The sequence below is a fragment of the Falco biarmicus genome, chromosome 3 (genome assembly GCF_023638135.1).
Source record: "Falco biarmicus isolate bFalBia1 chromosome 3, bFalBia1.pri, whole genome shotgun sequence".
Lineage (NCBI taxonomy): Eukaryota > Metazoa > Chordata > Aves > Falconiformes > Falconidae > Falco > Falco biarmicus.
The window spans coordinates 29,667,444-29,683,951 of record NC_079290.1 but is presented as its reverse complement, the minus strand read 5'-3'; the positions used below and the strand labels follow the sequence as shown (position 1 = coordinate 29,683,951).

Sequence of the window (16,508 nt, the reverse complement as noted above, 5' to 3'; positions counted from 1 at the left end):
ACTTCCAAACCCTGGGCTGGACAGACCCCTAAAGATTAAAAGCAGAGTACAATGCCCCAAGGAGGTCAAATATCACATGGATCCGTTCAGGGAGATGAGATGAAAGTACAGTAACACCATGCAGTTATAGCATGGCAAAACTGTCTTGCACAAGGTCATACTCAGACATGCCAATATTAAAGAAAACAACAGGGAAGAAAAAATGCATTAAAGAGGAAAATTAGATTGCAAACTTCACAAATCAGAGTGCATCCTAAATCAGCAGGCGATTTCTAATGCACAAGAGCCATCACATACAGCTGCGCTCAAAGCGGGAGAGAAAAAATAGGATACCATATCTCAGGCTAGTAAAACCATGCTTGATGAAAGATGACCTGTGACAGAAGATAGATCACCCTATCAAACCAAAATGGTTGCTGTATTGCCCTGAAGGCCACCACAGCCCTTCTATTCCCATTTTGTTATGTAAAACGCTTTACTGTTTGCACTGCCTGCCATTCAATGTCCTTTAGAGGCTAAAGGACTGGTGGAACAGCCAGGTTTATGAGTAACAAATATGATATTCTCTTAACACCAAGTTTCCAGTTGTGATATCCAGCTGCGATATCATCTGCAGCACTGCGGGGCTTTCCACACCTAAGTCTTGAGACAAACCTCCGTGAGGGAATTCAGTTGTAGACACAACTTCAGAGTTGTGGTGCTCCTTCAGTCAACTAAGGACTTCTACAGGAAAAAGCCTTACATATTCAAAACTGTTGGCATAAGATGCAAGTCCCTTCATCACCAAAACGTCTGTCCAAATGTACAGGCCACATTGTCAGACCCCAGATTTTAAACTGTTGACCCATTCTTCCAGTACTTCCAAATGCATGAGGCTTATCACAGAAATATTCTGACCTTAAGTTTTCCAGAAAGTTAAAAACCACAACACCAAAACCACAGAAATTTGATTTCCTTCACCTTAATATGGTTTGGAACAAGCCATGGATGTCACTTGCTGGCTTTGCAGTCCCTTCTAGATAGTCCCCAACACATGGGCCACAGACTGAGGCTGTGGATCTGCTGACATTTTCCTCAGTGGCATAGCTGGCTTGAGGGCTGCCTCCTTCCTCTGGCCCCCCATTCCCTCACCACCTCGTTTGCCTTAGAACAATTTGTGAGGCTGGAAAGGCACTGTTCCAGGTTTGACATAACCCTCCCAACACAGACCCCGTTAGCATTGTGTTCTTTATAAGCCACCTGCCAATGTTTAACACGAAAAGCGGATCAAGATTCACAAGCCGTGGCAAGGGTTTTAAAATGGTGGCCCCGCGCAGTCTGCCAGTGGTGAAAGCAGCTTGTACCAGGGCTGCTGGAGGGAATGAGTTCGAGAAGTAGCAAATTCATCTTGAGCAAGGGACCCTCAGCACTCGCCTGGCATCCCCCATCCCAGTCATGGGAGGCTCTTGCATGAGCCCATGTGTAGGAAGGGGAGGACGGTGGCCATCCATTTGCCAAGTGAAGTGGCAGCATCTTGCTATTCAAATGAAGAGCAGTATGGCATATTACTGCATACAGTCCTGCTTTAAGCACATCATGCCAGACCTGATGCTTATTTACCTTAGCACCTTTACACATCATTCTGGCAGTGTTTTAAATGGGCATTTTGCATGCAAGGTCTATTTTTATTGTCAAAGTAAGGGGTTTACGGCAAATGAAAGCCAGGCTGAAATCAAATCTTTGGCACTAATTCTAATAAATTTATCCCTTGCAGACTAAAACCTGCATTGCAGACTCAGTTAAACAGCGAGATGCAATTTATCCATATTACATGTATATTTTCCTAATGCACATTAAACTGCCGTTGCCAGGCCTGTGAAATGAAAACTTAGAAAGATTAACTTAATTTGCATTGAGTAAAAGGTATATGGTCATTATTTATGGAAACTTGCTATGTCTATAAATTAAACTGACTAGCAGAAAAAACCCACTTCAAATGTATGTTGTCAGCTCACTCATCAAGGCTAGTTAAACTGTTCATTACTCTTCATTTCTGCATTTATTTGTAATCTAAAGGTGTTCCCAACAAATGTTATGGCATATACTGCTTCAAAAACTACACATCGTTACCAGTAATGAGGATTTTGTCAGATCTCTATGCGTCTTATAAGAAATAACAGGGGAGGGGGGGGGCGGGGGGCGGGGGGCAAGAAAATGCCTTCTAAACTTCCAATTCTGAGTTCACTCTGAAACAAGGGGAATTCAGGATCCTTAACAAAAACCATATTTTTCAAAGAGCCACCATGTGGAATTAGGAGAGGTTTATCATTTAGCTCTTATTATTCACAGAGCTCTGGCTGTACTCAGTGCTTTACAGATGTATAAAGAAAAGAAGGTCCTTGTTTCAATGGTTTTCGTAGTGCAATTCATATAGTCATATATGGGTTCAGGCCCATATGAAGTACTGAAGGACAGCAGAAATAAAAGGAGCAATTACCTGTGCTGAAACACATAATGAAAACATATTTGATTTGTTCATTGTGACATAAAGAAAAAGGATATCATTCAATATACAAGGAAGAAAGGATCAAAACATTTGGCACCATCTTTGTTAGGAACAGAAGGAGAGAAGAGACTCTAAGTCAGGATAAATTTGGGTGAAGACAAGACAGTTTGTAGGTTTTACACAGGTCAGCAGGCTGGATTGTAGACCACAGTCAGTAAGGATCCTATCCCATGAATATTACAGTATCCTTGCCTTTACTAGGTTTTACTTTTCATTACCTCGCAAATTTAAAATACATCTTTTTCAGAAACAAGAAAAACTGTAAAGGCTGGAAGGAGAGCCTGGCAGTTTACAGAAGAAAAGGTGTGGGAACTTGAGAGGATAAAGCAACTAGTGAAGTGGGACCCTTTCATTCATCTCCATACTTTAATCATTCTCATGAGATCTTACTTGTATTTATCAGTTTGCTTACTTTAATTAATGTCCAAAAACCGATATGAAGAATATTAGTTGTGAACTATACTGAAGTAAATTTCTATACGCTCGCTCAATATACAAACATATCAATCCACTATAATGTTAACAAGCATTACGAGTAGCATTTTTTTTCTTTTTGAGGAGTTACAACCAAACGTTCCAACTTCTAAATTTCATTTTCTTATTCTCAGGAAACAAATCTCAAGATTAGAAATAAATATGAGAATGGAGAAGGGTCAGAATGGATTTTTATACTGTTCTTCACATGAACAGCCCAGGATACCTTGCCACATAAGCGGAGACCATTTCATGTTTTTAATACTGCCTGTCAGATTGCAAATAAAAACCTCTCCAATGACTGTATAACAAAGGGTCTGAAAATGTCAGTCATAGTTGGTAAATCTTAATAGATTCTCTCAAGGACCACCACATAACATCTCCATGGCAACTATAGAAATCACATACCAGGAAAAGCAAGAATAGGATTATAAACTTTTGCCAGTTGCCAGGTCCCTCAAGAGAAACACGGAGGCAAGCCAGCATTGCCTGACCAGCTTCTCCCACAAAACAGCCAGCCGGCCTGGGGAAACTTCTCTACTGCTGCCCAGGAGCAACTTCTCTACTGCTGCCCAGGAGCAGGCTTTCTATATGGCTGTTTGACACTAATTCCTGGTGTACAAGGTAAGGTTCAAGCCAGGCCATTTGAAGCCTAGGTATATTAATTCCCAGAAGCTACTGTCTCATGCGCAGAGGCTGTGCTGCTCCTTTCCCTGCTTCATGTGGCCCCCTGGACCCCTAAACGGAGAGCTGAGGAGGGGGACGCAAGATTCATGGGGAGCTGGAGCGTACCAGTTCATGCCCTGCTAGACAGAGCACTAGCTCTGCCAGTGCTCAGAAAGACAGGCATGCTCAAAAGGGAGTTACCCGAACAACTGAGTAAATAGCACTGTGAAGTCTTACATCAGGTTGCAGAGCAGGGCACAGTGTACTGTTGGGGAGATGGCTCGCTCTGCATGTGCACACAAACATGCCTCCAAACCAAGCATAGCTAGCTCATTCCCTCTTGTTATTGTAGTACAAGTCTTGCTTGGAGTACGAATGAGCTATTTCTGATTCCACTTAAACCAGATACACAAAAGCCTGACAGAAATGTAGCCAGCTCAATACATTATTTACCAAGACTTAAAAAGCACTTTTGTATAAAAGTTGCCCTCTACCAGCTGAGAGGAGCTCATGAGAGGGATGACAAGCCTCTTCCTGCATGCACCTCTCCAGCACCACTTTCCAACAAAGGCAGGCTGGACTCCCATCCTGTCTCAATTAATCCTCTGTTAGCTATAACTAACCCTTCCTTTGATGTGCATAGAAAATGTTTCTCCACATCACAACCCAAGTGAACACGCTCAGTTGTTCAAGCCCGGTGTCACACGTGTGGGGCAGGGGTAAACGCAGGCTGGAAATGAGGACACTTCCAAGCCAGCGGCATTTCAGAACCGCTTCTAACAGAAGTAACAACAAGGGAGGGGAGAAAGAAAAGACCTGACTGCGTTTAGAATGAAGTTTGATCCATCTGTTAAAAGAATTACTTGATTTTATGGTAGGGGAATGGGCAGCCCAAAGGCCCTTCCAGTCGGCTGCTCCTGCAAAGCAGGGGTGCTGTATATTCGTTCCCTGCTTCCCTTCCTGCACCTCACGCACTTGGCTCTCCTAGTTTCATTTCCACAGAGAGTTTAATCATTTACAGATAGTTCCTAATGCCAAAAAAATGACTGGACTCCAGAAGGGAGAGCCTTTTGGTTAGCAACATTCTTCATTTAAATATAAACAACTGCTAGTTTATCAGTGATGATTTAAAAACATGAGGTCTTGCACTCTAAAATATTCGCACGTATGTATATGGGTGCATACACACACAAACACACAACTGGATGCTTTTAATTTGCAGATACTTCTGGTCAAAACTGTAAGATGCAAATCTGGGGATAACAAACTCTTTAAAAATGATCTCATATGCAAATTTCTTGCAGGGGCCTGCGATACGGGCAATGAGCTCGTGTTTTCCCAGCTGTTTCCCTGTCACACATTACACTTGTGCATTTTGACCTTTTACTACCAACTGTAACCTGGTTTAAAGTACTGATTACTGTTTTCCATTCACGGTAGGTGCTGACATGAGGGCTAGGTACCTAGTTCACAAAAATCCAAAACATCTACTACACAGCAGTCTTCTGCTGCAGAAAACAGAAATCTGTTTAGCTAGATGATCCCTTCTAGGTACCTATACCACCTTTTTATGTCCTCTGTTGCACTCAAAGAGATAACAAGGTGGTGAGGGTTTTTTCACCAGTTTGGAGTATTATTGATCTTGCAGCAACTGTACCTTATGTGGATTCCCCAGTATATAACTTGCTGTCTTTTAATCCGGTATTTTAGCGTCAGTTTAGGATATAATGGTTAGCAAGTTTCTTCTTGACAGGGACTACTATAGAGATGGGGCCACAAAGATAAATTGTGTCTACTCCCTTTCAGGAATTAAAAAAATGAAGAATAACTGAGCACCCTTTTCCTGAGTCAGACGCTATTATCTCTATGCTTTTGTAAACCACACATTGCTCTTTAGTTTGGGTTGATATAGAGAGTTTAATAGGTAATGAAAAAGCTGCTCGAGCAAGCAAAGCAAAATCAGAAATTCATTCACCACTTCCTAACGGCAGGCCAGTGTTCAGCCACCTCCAGGAAAGCAGGGCTCCACCATGCATAAGAGCTACTTGGGAAGACAAATGCCCTAACTCCAGAAGTCCCTCCTTCCTCCCCCAGCAGTTATTGCTGAGCATAACACCATATTGTATGGCATACCCCTTTGGTCAGTTGAGGCCAGCTGTTCCAGCTGTGTCCCCTCCCAGCTTCTTGTGCACCCCCAGCCCACTCACTGGTGGGGCAGTGTGAGAAACAAAAATCACCTTGATGCTGTGCAAGCACAAACTAAAACATCCCCATGTTATCAACATGTTTTTCATCACAAATCCAAAACAGCACCAGACAAGTTACTATAAAGAAAATTAACTCTGGCCAAACCAGTACAATAGTCAAGAGATGGATCTAGAGTCTTGATCACATGAAAGCTGCTTTATTTGTTTGACTGAAGCTTCTGCAGATAATACAAGCTTTGCTCTCCATCATCTTGACATGATGACTGAGTCTTTGCCACATGGTAACACAGACACTGAACAATAATGTTCATGGTGCCGTAATCACTGCAAGGAGCAAAAGGTTGTCACCAAAAGAGATAGAAACAAAGGAAAGAGACTGATGTCATTAGAAGTCAATAAATACAAGAACCTTGTGGCAATCCCAAAGCAGGAAAACCCGCTCCAAAATAACCAAAACTCCCACAACAATGGAAAAGAAACATTAAGAAATAGTACATTAGAGTCATAAAGAAACGTAAATGGAGTCATGATCTATTTACTCACAAGCTGGAGCCCCAGAAAATTAAACTTGGTTTTAATTAGGAGTTAACTATCTGGCTACAAGTCCGTTATGTATGCACAACCCATATTTTGGTTGTTTTTCACAGTAACTTCTTTCCAGTGGAGATATCCCTGGCTGTTGAAGAAAAGGGGTTCAAGCACAATCCATATCAGCTGGCCACATGACTTTGTTTTGAGCAGGATGACAGCTAAGTCATCAGACACATTAGCTAAGACTCTGGCAGAGTTTTTAGCTCCCGTTAAGCTGATTTGGTTCTAGGGGATTAAATCTCAGCAAGAGGTAGGCTTGTCCACAAGAAGATCTGTACTTCTATGTTACTATTTCACCTCAGCCAGCATGAAGAAGCCATGTCCAAGGAGCCAGCATTTGCTTTGCTGTGAGTCATTGCTTCCACATGTGGAGGGGTTTCCTCCAAACCTGGCACTCCTCATGGTCGAGATCTTGCATTCACCATATGCCTCTGCCTCACAGGGATGTTTCTGCAGAACACAGCAGGATACGAAGGGGAATATAGCCAGAGAGTCACTGCATGCCTCATCCAAGAATGAAACCCCAATGATCCCGTGATTTCTCTGTCACAGTTCCATAACCTCTCTTCAACCCCCTGTTAAGGGCAAAACAGTTCATATCATCAAACAAGGCCTAAGATTCTAGCCTAGATGATGTAAATCAGCCATGGTCATCATGGAAGAGAATGGAGTTATACTGGTATAACCTCAATATAGGCAGTACACATCTGTTTAGTTTGGTATTGACTGTGTCCTTTTGAGCACACCCTGCAAATATCACTGCCACATTTCTTAAGATCTCTGCTCCAGGCCTGGCGTTGATTCGCACACCAACTGGCTGTCTTTTGAAGCTGCTGGCAGTAAGTTTCAAAGTCCAGATTAGTCACAGAATGGAAAGCATATCTCCCAACTGTTCATATTAACAAATGCCATTCTTCTTGGACAAGCTGTGGTGACATTATAAACATGAACATAACAGTTTATACATGTCACCAAAACGCCAAATGGAGTAATTGCAGCCTCCAATTATTAGGTTAGCCAAAGGTCCTCATCTCCCTTTTGACCAAAGTCCACAGTCTGCTGTTTGCTCATCTTTCTAAAGCCCTGGGTTTTGAGTTTGGTCAAATTTCTACTTGAGTTATTTGCATTCTTTTGATTTCTTCAAACAGGAGTTAATCAGATCCAGCAGACTCTGGGAGACATGCAAGGATAAGATTCAGACATCTTTTTTTTTTTTTTTTTATGTGAGAAAATCGTACCTCAGCTTTAAAGAGCAATAAAGTCTTTTTTGGGTCACAAAATCATAAGGGACCACAGTGTCATAGGTGAGATTTTATGAAAGGAACAACTTTTATTAAAAAAAAATAAAATATCAATGAACATTTTCCTGTTGATTTAGCCAGATAAATTGCCTCATCAAGGAGTCAAAATGAGTGCTAGGGCAAACGAAGCCGCAGAAGCAGATTCAAGATGGGCTAACACCACCTCTTTGGCTAGCAGCAACATCCTATATCAACACAGCAACCTTATGAAATCTCAGGAGCAGACAGGTGTTGGCCTGGGCAACCAGACCTTCACCCTACATCACTTTGCAACTCCCAGGCAAGGCTGGAGACACCGAAACCAACACAGTAGACACAGCCAATTGAATTTAAAGTCTATTATTTGCAAAGTAGTCTAGAAGCTGGGGACAGGGAGGGCAAATAAACCTCCCAAGCAGGGTAGGGATTCAAACTTGTCCCATGCGTGGTCTTTCCTACTTGGTGCTGACTGAGGCAAGAGGAGCACTCACCCTGCTCTGCTAGCTTCAGACTAAATCCAATTCTGCTGCTCCAGATCATTGTGCTGAAAAGCAGTGACTGTATTTTAAGCCCTGTAGTCAGTGGCTGAGCTGGATATCAGACAGAGTCTGCTCTATGCCCCAGTCTTTTTGTAAAATGCCATTCTGAAGGAGTTCAAAGCAAAACTAATTTCTGCACTAGGTAGGAAATGTATAACTTGTGACACGAGTTTCCTTGCATTTGTCTTCTGCACCCCACTTTCTGACAAATGACAAGAATTGTAACGTTCCTTATTGCCTAGAAATTTGCAAATTAGCATTCTCAAGCCTCTTTAAACAGATTAGCATAATTACACAGCTCCTATTTAACTCGCTGTCACTTTAATAATTTAAAAAAATCAAATGCACATGTTCTTTAATGTGCTCAGAAAAACTGAAAACTCATTTTATGATAGCACCTATTGGGAGAGGAAGCATTGAAAACAGTCTGAGATTTGGGAAAAATAGCCTAGTGAGAATCAGGGAACAGGCACTCGTGGAGCTATAGCTGGTGCTCAATACTGCCCCAGCCCTGCAAGGGCAGTTGTTTCCAATGTCCTGGCTGAGGTGTCCAGGAGGAGCCACCAAGGCTGCTTCGGTCAAAATCAACTGCGAGTCATCAGCCTAAATAAAAGGGCTTAGCTCACCAGCTTCTCTTGGCTATCAGGCTAGGAAGCATTCATTCAAGCAGCTCTGCCAGGAATGCTGAAGAGATGAAAGTGTTGAGAATAGATGCAGGATGATATTTCCCATCACTAGCATTTGCTTTGGGTCTACATGCCCCAAGCTCAAAACGTGGAGCTGAGCTGGTTTCCTGTACCTGCTGCCTAGCATCATGCTGGGCTTTGGTAGGAGAAACCCAGAGTGATCGATGTCTGCCAATAGCACAGCACTAGGAAATTAGGCTGTTCCGAGACCCAGAGTAGTGCCTGGTGGAAACCACATAGGCAGGTCACCCCTCAGGCTGGCTCAGAAAGCTGCATACTACCTCCAGTCTTTGGGCTACTTTCCCACTGAGGGCCTCTGTTCCAGACTTGCCTCCTTTATATTCAGAGGTATAAACAGCTCCGTGGCTTACTCCCACTCAGCTCTTTTCCTTCAGTCACTGCAAGCAATGTTCCCTAAGGAATCTGAGAGTTGCAACGATAAAACCAAGTTTATGATACCGTGCAATAGGACAGGCAAGGGGTAAGGCTCTCCTGTACTTACATCCCTTCCCTTTGAGTAACAAATAAGTTCCCATGCAGCAGCTGATCTTTCTTTAACCCGGAGGCTGCAGCTTATGTAAGCTATGTGCTTGTTTCACACCAGACACCTTGTGATCTTTACATCTGCAGGAACAGTTGATGTTTGGCAAGGCAGAATGGATGTATGACCTTGCAAAAAAAGATATGGGTGATCCATTTTGCTCAAGTGCTCTATTTTGCTTTCTCATGTCAGCTTCTCACTCACACAAAAGCTAATCAGAGCACAACCCCCAGCAGATCAGACCTACAGCTCTGACAGAGCCTGGAAGCTTCTGTGCAAAGCTGTCCTAGCTGACAGTCCTGCATTTATGACCCATCCTTTTCTAGCAGAGCCTAATTAAATGGGACTAAGCCCATGCTGCTAAATTCCTGACAGCAGAACACCACCAGAAGAGCGTGCATCAGTGCTGGCAGCAACTGTTTGCAATGCTTCTTCGTTATAGACTTTGACTTTTGGAATCCCTATGACTGATTCAAAAAAGGTATATTTGAAAGGCTGAACAAAGCCTTCTTCCTAACTTTTGATTTATAAGGGCTGAAAATAACACATATTCCCCACTTAACAAAACAGTATGCATTTTCTCCCATGCACATTCCTCATAAGATAAAGGAAACCGAATGAGTGTGAACTCTGAAAACTGACAGGTAAAGAACACCACAATGAAACACAGTCAGTGTTTTGACACCCCTGTTTGCTCTCAGTGAAGACTTTTAGGTGCTGGGGGGGAAAGAGGAAAAACTTTTCATCATAGTCTTCACAGGTGACTACAGCAGCAGAGAGCTGGGTGAAGACATGTTTGTCTCTACTCTCCCCATGCTCAGGCACTCATTTACTGATTAACCTGAAACAATTAACATCCGTGGTCCATCAGGGAGCAGACTGCAGCAGGACATACCCTACACAGACTGAGAAAATGGCATTTTAAAAGTCCTACAAAACACCTGAAGTGGAAAATAGCAGGATGGTTTCCCTTCACCTTTAGTAGCCTGATAATATCTGGTGGTTGCTTCTTGCAGAGGAAATCTGCCCTGGTTGAAACCCAGGTGTGCTACAGCCATGCTGCCCTTTTGGCTCCTGCACATGCTTTCCATGGACTTCTCAGCTTGTTCTAGAGCTTTCCCCGATTGAAAAACTTGGTTGGAAATGTCATTGTTTAAGCGATTAAAATATCCTGGTGAATGTTTGTAGGTTGGGCCGTGACTACTCTTTTCTCTGGTGGCAGTGCCAGCTGAAGAGGTCCTCAGTGTTTCTGGGGTGTTTCCTCAGCCAAGAGAAATGGAGAAATCATCTTTGCCATGGTGGCAGCTTCCTGCCCTCCTGCACTGGGTGTCTCACAGCACAGGGCACCAGAAGCACCAGCAGGGACTGTGCTGCCACTGGAAGAAACTGGGACCAAACCATGCCCTCAGCTTGCTGAGCCTCAGTGGCACTAGACATCAAGCCATTAGCAAGGTGGGGTGAGCTGAGGTACTGAAGACTTTCTCCTTGAACAGAACGAGCCAAAAACCTTAATTGTGGCACTTATGAAGTCTGGATTTCATATACATGACATAAGGCAGCATAGAAAGACCTCACAATGGCGTGTTTAATCTGTGGGATTTCTCACTGCACCTGGTAGCAGCCACCACAACCCACTGATGAGACCACACACAGGATCAGGTTGCCTGGCTGCACGTACTCGCCCCCTGAATGTATGGCCTGTGACAGGCTGGGATATGTTGTCACAGGACAAGAGGCTGGAGATTCATCCTGAAGGAGCTGTCTACATTTTAGACCTCAAACAGAGAGCCAAAATGATTTATTGCCACAACCCATGGAATAAAACAGTCTCTCTCAAGGTGAGCGCCTGGGCAGCCAGTAATAACTCCAAGTTTCTTAATAAACAGGCAAAGGAAGGAAAAGAAGCAGAAGTGAAACACATTTCCATCTCCAGCTCAGCTTCTGCACTTGAGCAACTACACACAGAGACTAGCCCGACGGCCGTGTGAAACACCGGGTTATGGCAGAAGGATTACATCCCAGCCTTTGTTGACTGTTCTCACTCAGCTGTTTCCTCCCTCTCTGACACAAAGTCAAACCATAATCAGTATTATATATAATCATCTCAACTGTACTTGCGAAATGTTTTGGTCCATAAACGACAATATTGGAAATAAACAAGCAACCTTTGAGAAGTGCTGAGGGAAGTAAGAAATGATTGAACTCAAATAATTATATACACTTTCTATTAAGCAGACAAAGCCCACAAGTGGTGGCTTCATACATTCATTACTCCAGCAGACGCATAAATATTACAACAATTTTAGTTTGTCAGGAAATACTTCAAGTAACTAAGTACATATTTCATCTGAGTTTGCTGCATCACTAACAGGGAAGGCTGTGAGAGCACAGGATCCCGTGTTGCTGATTTCAGAGCTGCAGTTCCTCAAGCAGCATCAATCAAGCTACATCCATGCTAATGCCAAAGAGAAGACCTACCTCCACCCTTTTTTTCCTATGAATACACATTCCCCCTTCTAGCCTCATGCTGATAGCTAGCGCCAATCAGCCTCATCAGGGACCTGGCAGGAGAATAACTCCAATTAAAAAAAAAAAACAACAAACAAAACCCCAAAAAACCCAAACAACCTCAAAAAATGTAATGCCAGCACAAGGAGGCATTATACTACACAGCCACATGGACACAGGCACTTTAACTTCTTCCAGGGAACTGCGTGTTTACAGACATAGTTTAAGGCTTACGCTAGTGCCACGGATTTCCCTAATGCATGTGTCAGATCTGCTGATCTCTGGATGACTCCAGTGCCCACGTGGCACTAGGCAGCTGTGACCCACAGCCATGCCAAGCCTGTCACATCCAGGGGCTCTTGAAAGGGGATCTCACTCTTTCACCCCCTGATGGTTCGTGTGGCTGAAGGGGTTGAAAAAATACTCCCCAAAAAGCAATCCACCTCAGCTCTCCTAGGATGCTTCCAGGCAGCTGGGAGCTGGTGCAGTTATGATCTCTTGTAGAGGCAGAAAACAAAGAGCTCCTCTTCAAACCGAACCAAGAGGATTAAATGGCCTTAAGAAAAGAAAAAGCCCCATGAAAAAGAAAGAGCCCCTGTTTGAAAACCTGAGACAGAGCTGATCCCCTGAATCACAGCCAGGATTAGCTGGGGATGGAGAGAACAGCTCCTGCTATTTCCAGAAATGTAATATGTGAAAATGGGGGTGCACAAAAGAATTTAACTATTGGGAAAAAGAAGGCTGGCAGCAATACATGACCCATAGTCACCCATTACCTCTCCAAAGCCTCAAGCCAAGTAAATGGAAGTACAGAAAAATCAGTCTTGCTCGAAGATACCAAGCAACACTAAAGAAATTATTCAAGTCTTCCCAGAAAACTACCAGGTTTAAAACACAGCAAGCCTCACACATCGACTCTGAGGAGTACAGGAGCAGGGCTGGGATGTTTTGCATCCCAGTAAACTGCAAGTAAATTTGCAAGTAAACTGATAACCCCACCATGACGTGCAGCTGGGCATCCCCATGCTGAAGGGGTTCCCTGTTGCTGCCTTCCTCTGGCAGCTCTGCAAGCACTGCCAGCCCTGGGACGCTGACTCCCAAACCCACAGTAACACCTGGCTCCACACTCCCCTTTCCCATAAGAGATCCCAGCTCTAGTCCTGGGAAGCACAGCCACCAGCCAGAAGTCCTGCTGCTCCGGGGAGCCAAGCACAGGAATTCACAGGTTTCCTTCCCTCTGAGAACAAGGGGCTGAGAAATGCCTCCTGCCATCTGGATATCCACCCAGTAGCAAATGCAGAATCCAGAGGGGAGAACTTTGTGGACCTTCCCCGGGCTATGACCTGCTACTGGGCTGCTCACAGAGTAAGGAGAGCAGTTAGTTGCAAGCCATCTTATGCACAATTTATACTGATACTTTGCATCGTAAAAATCAGTTTGTCTCTTATGCAGTGAAAAACAAGAATGTTGAGTATCCTCCCATGCCTCCTAGTTTGTGAGGCAAAAAGCAGGGAAAAGGTAAAGGGTTTAATCAATGTCCAATTCATTTTTATTGTTAGCAGATGCTTCAACTTGCTAGTTCTTGGGGGCTAATTCAGTCTTTCTTTTGCAGTTGCCCAAATACATTGTCAGCACTGACAGCAACAGAAACACTGATGACAAAAACCAGCAATGCTCTAGCGCGGAGCAGCACAGCTCTGCCTAGCTCCTGCTCAGAAAGGGCTGCTTGAAGAGGGAAGCCACGGTGAAGAGGGAGTAGATGTCAGCAGCAAACAGATGCTGGAATGGGACTCTCAGAGGACAGTGGGGAGAGGCTGAAACAACTACCCCTCTCTCCCCGAGCCCACTTGCTCCCACAGCCCCAGCACGGTGCTGCACAGTCAACACTTACCTTGTGTGTGCTGTACCAGGGGCTGGAGAGGGGCCCGCTCCCGTTGCTTGGCCCCCCAAAGGATGTATTCCAGGATGCCCACTCCGAAATGGGGAGAATGCCCATGTGCCCACCCTCAGGCCCTGGCCACTGGCCATGCCACACACTGTCACAGCAGTGGGGACGGGTGGCTGTGGGTAGAGGCAAGCGAGACCAGGATGTGACACTCGTTTCCTGGTGTGGGAAAGGCTGCCGCCACGGGTCACTCCCCACGAAGGTGTGTGTGGCCAAGGGCTGCAGCTGCCAGTGGGCACCAGGACACTCTCAGCTAGGGAGCATTTGTAGCATAGGGGAGGAATGGAAGCTTGACAGAAAATTTTGCTACTTCTCTTCCTTTCCAGGGCATTCAGGTGCCTTTTATTTTCTCTCTCTGACTTCCTCAATGCCCCACCCTGCTCTGAAAAGGCACCCTGGGAATTTAACTCCTTCAAATCAGTGCCTAAATCTAATGGTCAATTATTAATTCCTCACTGCTAGGTTGCAGGAGTCAGCAGTTGTTGGTCCCACGTGCATATAGTTGCTTGCCTAAATTCTTATTTCTGTCATATATTCTTCACTTTTAAGTATTTCCTGAATAGTTTCTTTGCAGATGTTTCAGGTAACAGGCTCGTTCCCAGGCTGTGGCTTTATCCATTCATTCTGTTAGTTTTGGATTGATCACTTAAGCTGTCTTGGGGAAAACGACAACTAAAAAAGCTCAGTAAAAGGGAGAGTAGGAGCTAGCAAGGTAGGAGCTTAGCAGAATTATATGTGAGACAGAAATAGGCTTCTAGAGAAGCACAGAAAAGAATAATTAAGCCACTGCATCTTCAGGCTCTGGACAAAACTGCTTGCAGTCAAGAGAGCTCGTACTGTACCTTGGAAGTATTGGGTTGTGTTAATTTATCCTGTTGGGCAGCTGGGCTTCAAAATGTCCACAGTCCTGACAATTAGCAGAGCACACAAAGGGTCAGTGGGGCGTTATTCTACTACCTGCTACAGCAGAATTTTCTCTAATTTTAAGTAGAAGTGGGATTTATTGGCCATTTCCAGTGGGACTACTAGTCCTACCATCAGCAAGACACGTCAAGAGAGAAGAGATCAAGCCAGCATGCAGGAGAGCAGGCTGGGGACTGAGCTTCCACAGGCAAGGAGACACGATACCTAATAGAAATGAGCAGCAGCAAAGCTGACTGCAGAGAGAGAAATGAGGACACAGCCCCTCAGTATGATTAACTTGTTCAAAAATGGAAGGTACACACAATTACAGGAAAGAAACTGAAGTTAAATTAATACTCTCCTACTTGACTGCATAACCAGTGCCTGCATTAGCCACAAAGATGGTTATTTGAATCCAGCCTAGAAGGTGATACAGGAAGGGCAGAAGTGGCAAGGTAGTGCTTCGGTTAGATGATGATATAACACACCAAAATACAAAACCTTGCCTCATAATAAGAAAAGTTTTGTCACGTGTGTGGCCTAACTTGAAATACCAGTTTCTGTGATCACAGCTCCGATGAGTCCTCTATAAATACTGGAGTTAGCCACAGCCATGTATACATAGGTACACTGGAAAAAAACAGCTCCAATATTTCACAGCTATGTAAATTGCTGCAGACTATTTTTACAGCATTGCATAATTATTCTCCAGAGTGTAAGCTTACATTAAAAAAAAAAGTTTCTAGGCAATTTGGGTTATGGTTGCAAAAAAACCCTTTAAAGTGGAACTGGAGTGCAAATTGTTGCAGTGATATTTGCCTGGTCTAGTGAGAGCTGAAACAATAGCTCAGAAAGAAGTGTGAATGGACCCATTCTTCTAACTGGAGCGCTAAACTGGAAGTCTGCTGACAATTTAAGTGTCAACATCAGCTACTTCAAGGCAGATCATTTTAGCAGAAACACCAGGCTAATGTTCTTATTTGTCATCCTCAATTTGCACTTGTTGGATAGCAGATGCTGGGGTGAAGAGGAAAAGCAGCAACTGGTTGTCAAGGGTTGCTGGGCTGAGGAAAGTTCTCCCATTCCTCTGCCTTCTTCACCCACAGTCACCTCTTAGCCAGCTCCAAATGGGGAGCAAAGAGGTCTATACTTCCCTGGGCTGGGGAATTTGGTAGCTAAAGCTGCAGCGGTCCCCACCAGCCTGCCAGAGACCTCATGCAGTACGGTTCTTTTGTCAAAAATGCACAAACTAGTAAGAGATTGAAAAGGAGTTTAAGGGGAGTGGGAGGAGAGGAGAAACCCAAAATATCTCTTGAGGATGGTTGCTGTTGTTTTGCTTCATTCTTGTTGGTTCACTGCCCGAAATACAAATGTGACTGTGGTTTTCTCTTGCATAAGAAAGCTATTGGAACAGGTTTTCTGTAATGTCTATGAGGAGCCCTTGTTGAATTGCTTTTGAAGTTGATCTAGCAGTGACGGATCACTGTTCCACACTGGATCCAGACATGCCCCCTCTGTCTAAAAACACCAGGGGCCCTTATGGAATCCTTTATTTATTAAAAACCTCTGATTGTCTTGCATGTATAAGGGCCCTAAGTTATTCAGATTAATTTAACTTTTCTT

At 44.0% G+C, this 16,508-nt stretch overlaps 1 protein-coding gene across 1 annotated transcript in view; it reads right to left on the bottom strand.

The window, feature by feature from the left end:
• The window catches only part of NIPAL2 (NIPA like domain containing 2), a 51,736-nt gene extending 37,493 nt beyond the window's left edge, over nt 1–14,243 (bottom strand). Inside the window, exon 1 of the mRNA XM_056331025.1 lies at nt 13,929–14,243. Coding sequence (XP_056187000.1) covers nt 13,929–14,033 — 105 coding nt within the window. The 5' untranslated portion in view covers nt 14,034–14,243. The remainder of the gene's footprint in view (nt 1–13,928) is intronic.
• Nucleotides 14,244–16,508: the final 2,265 nt, after the last annotated feature.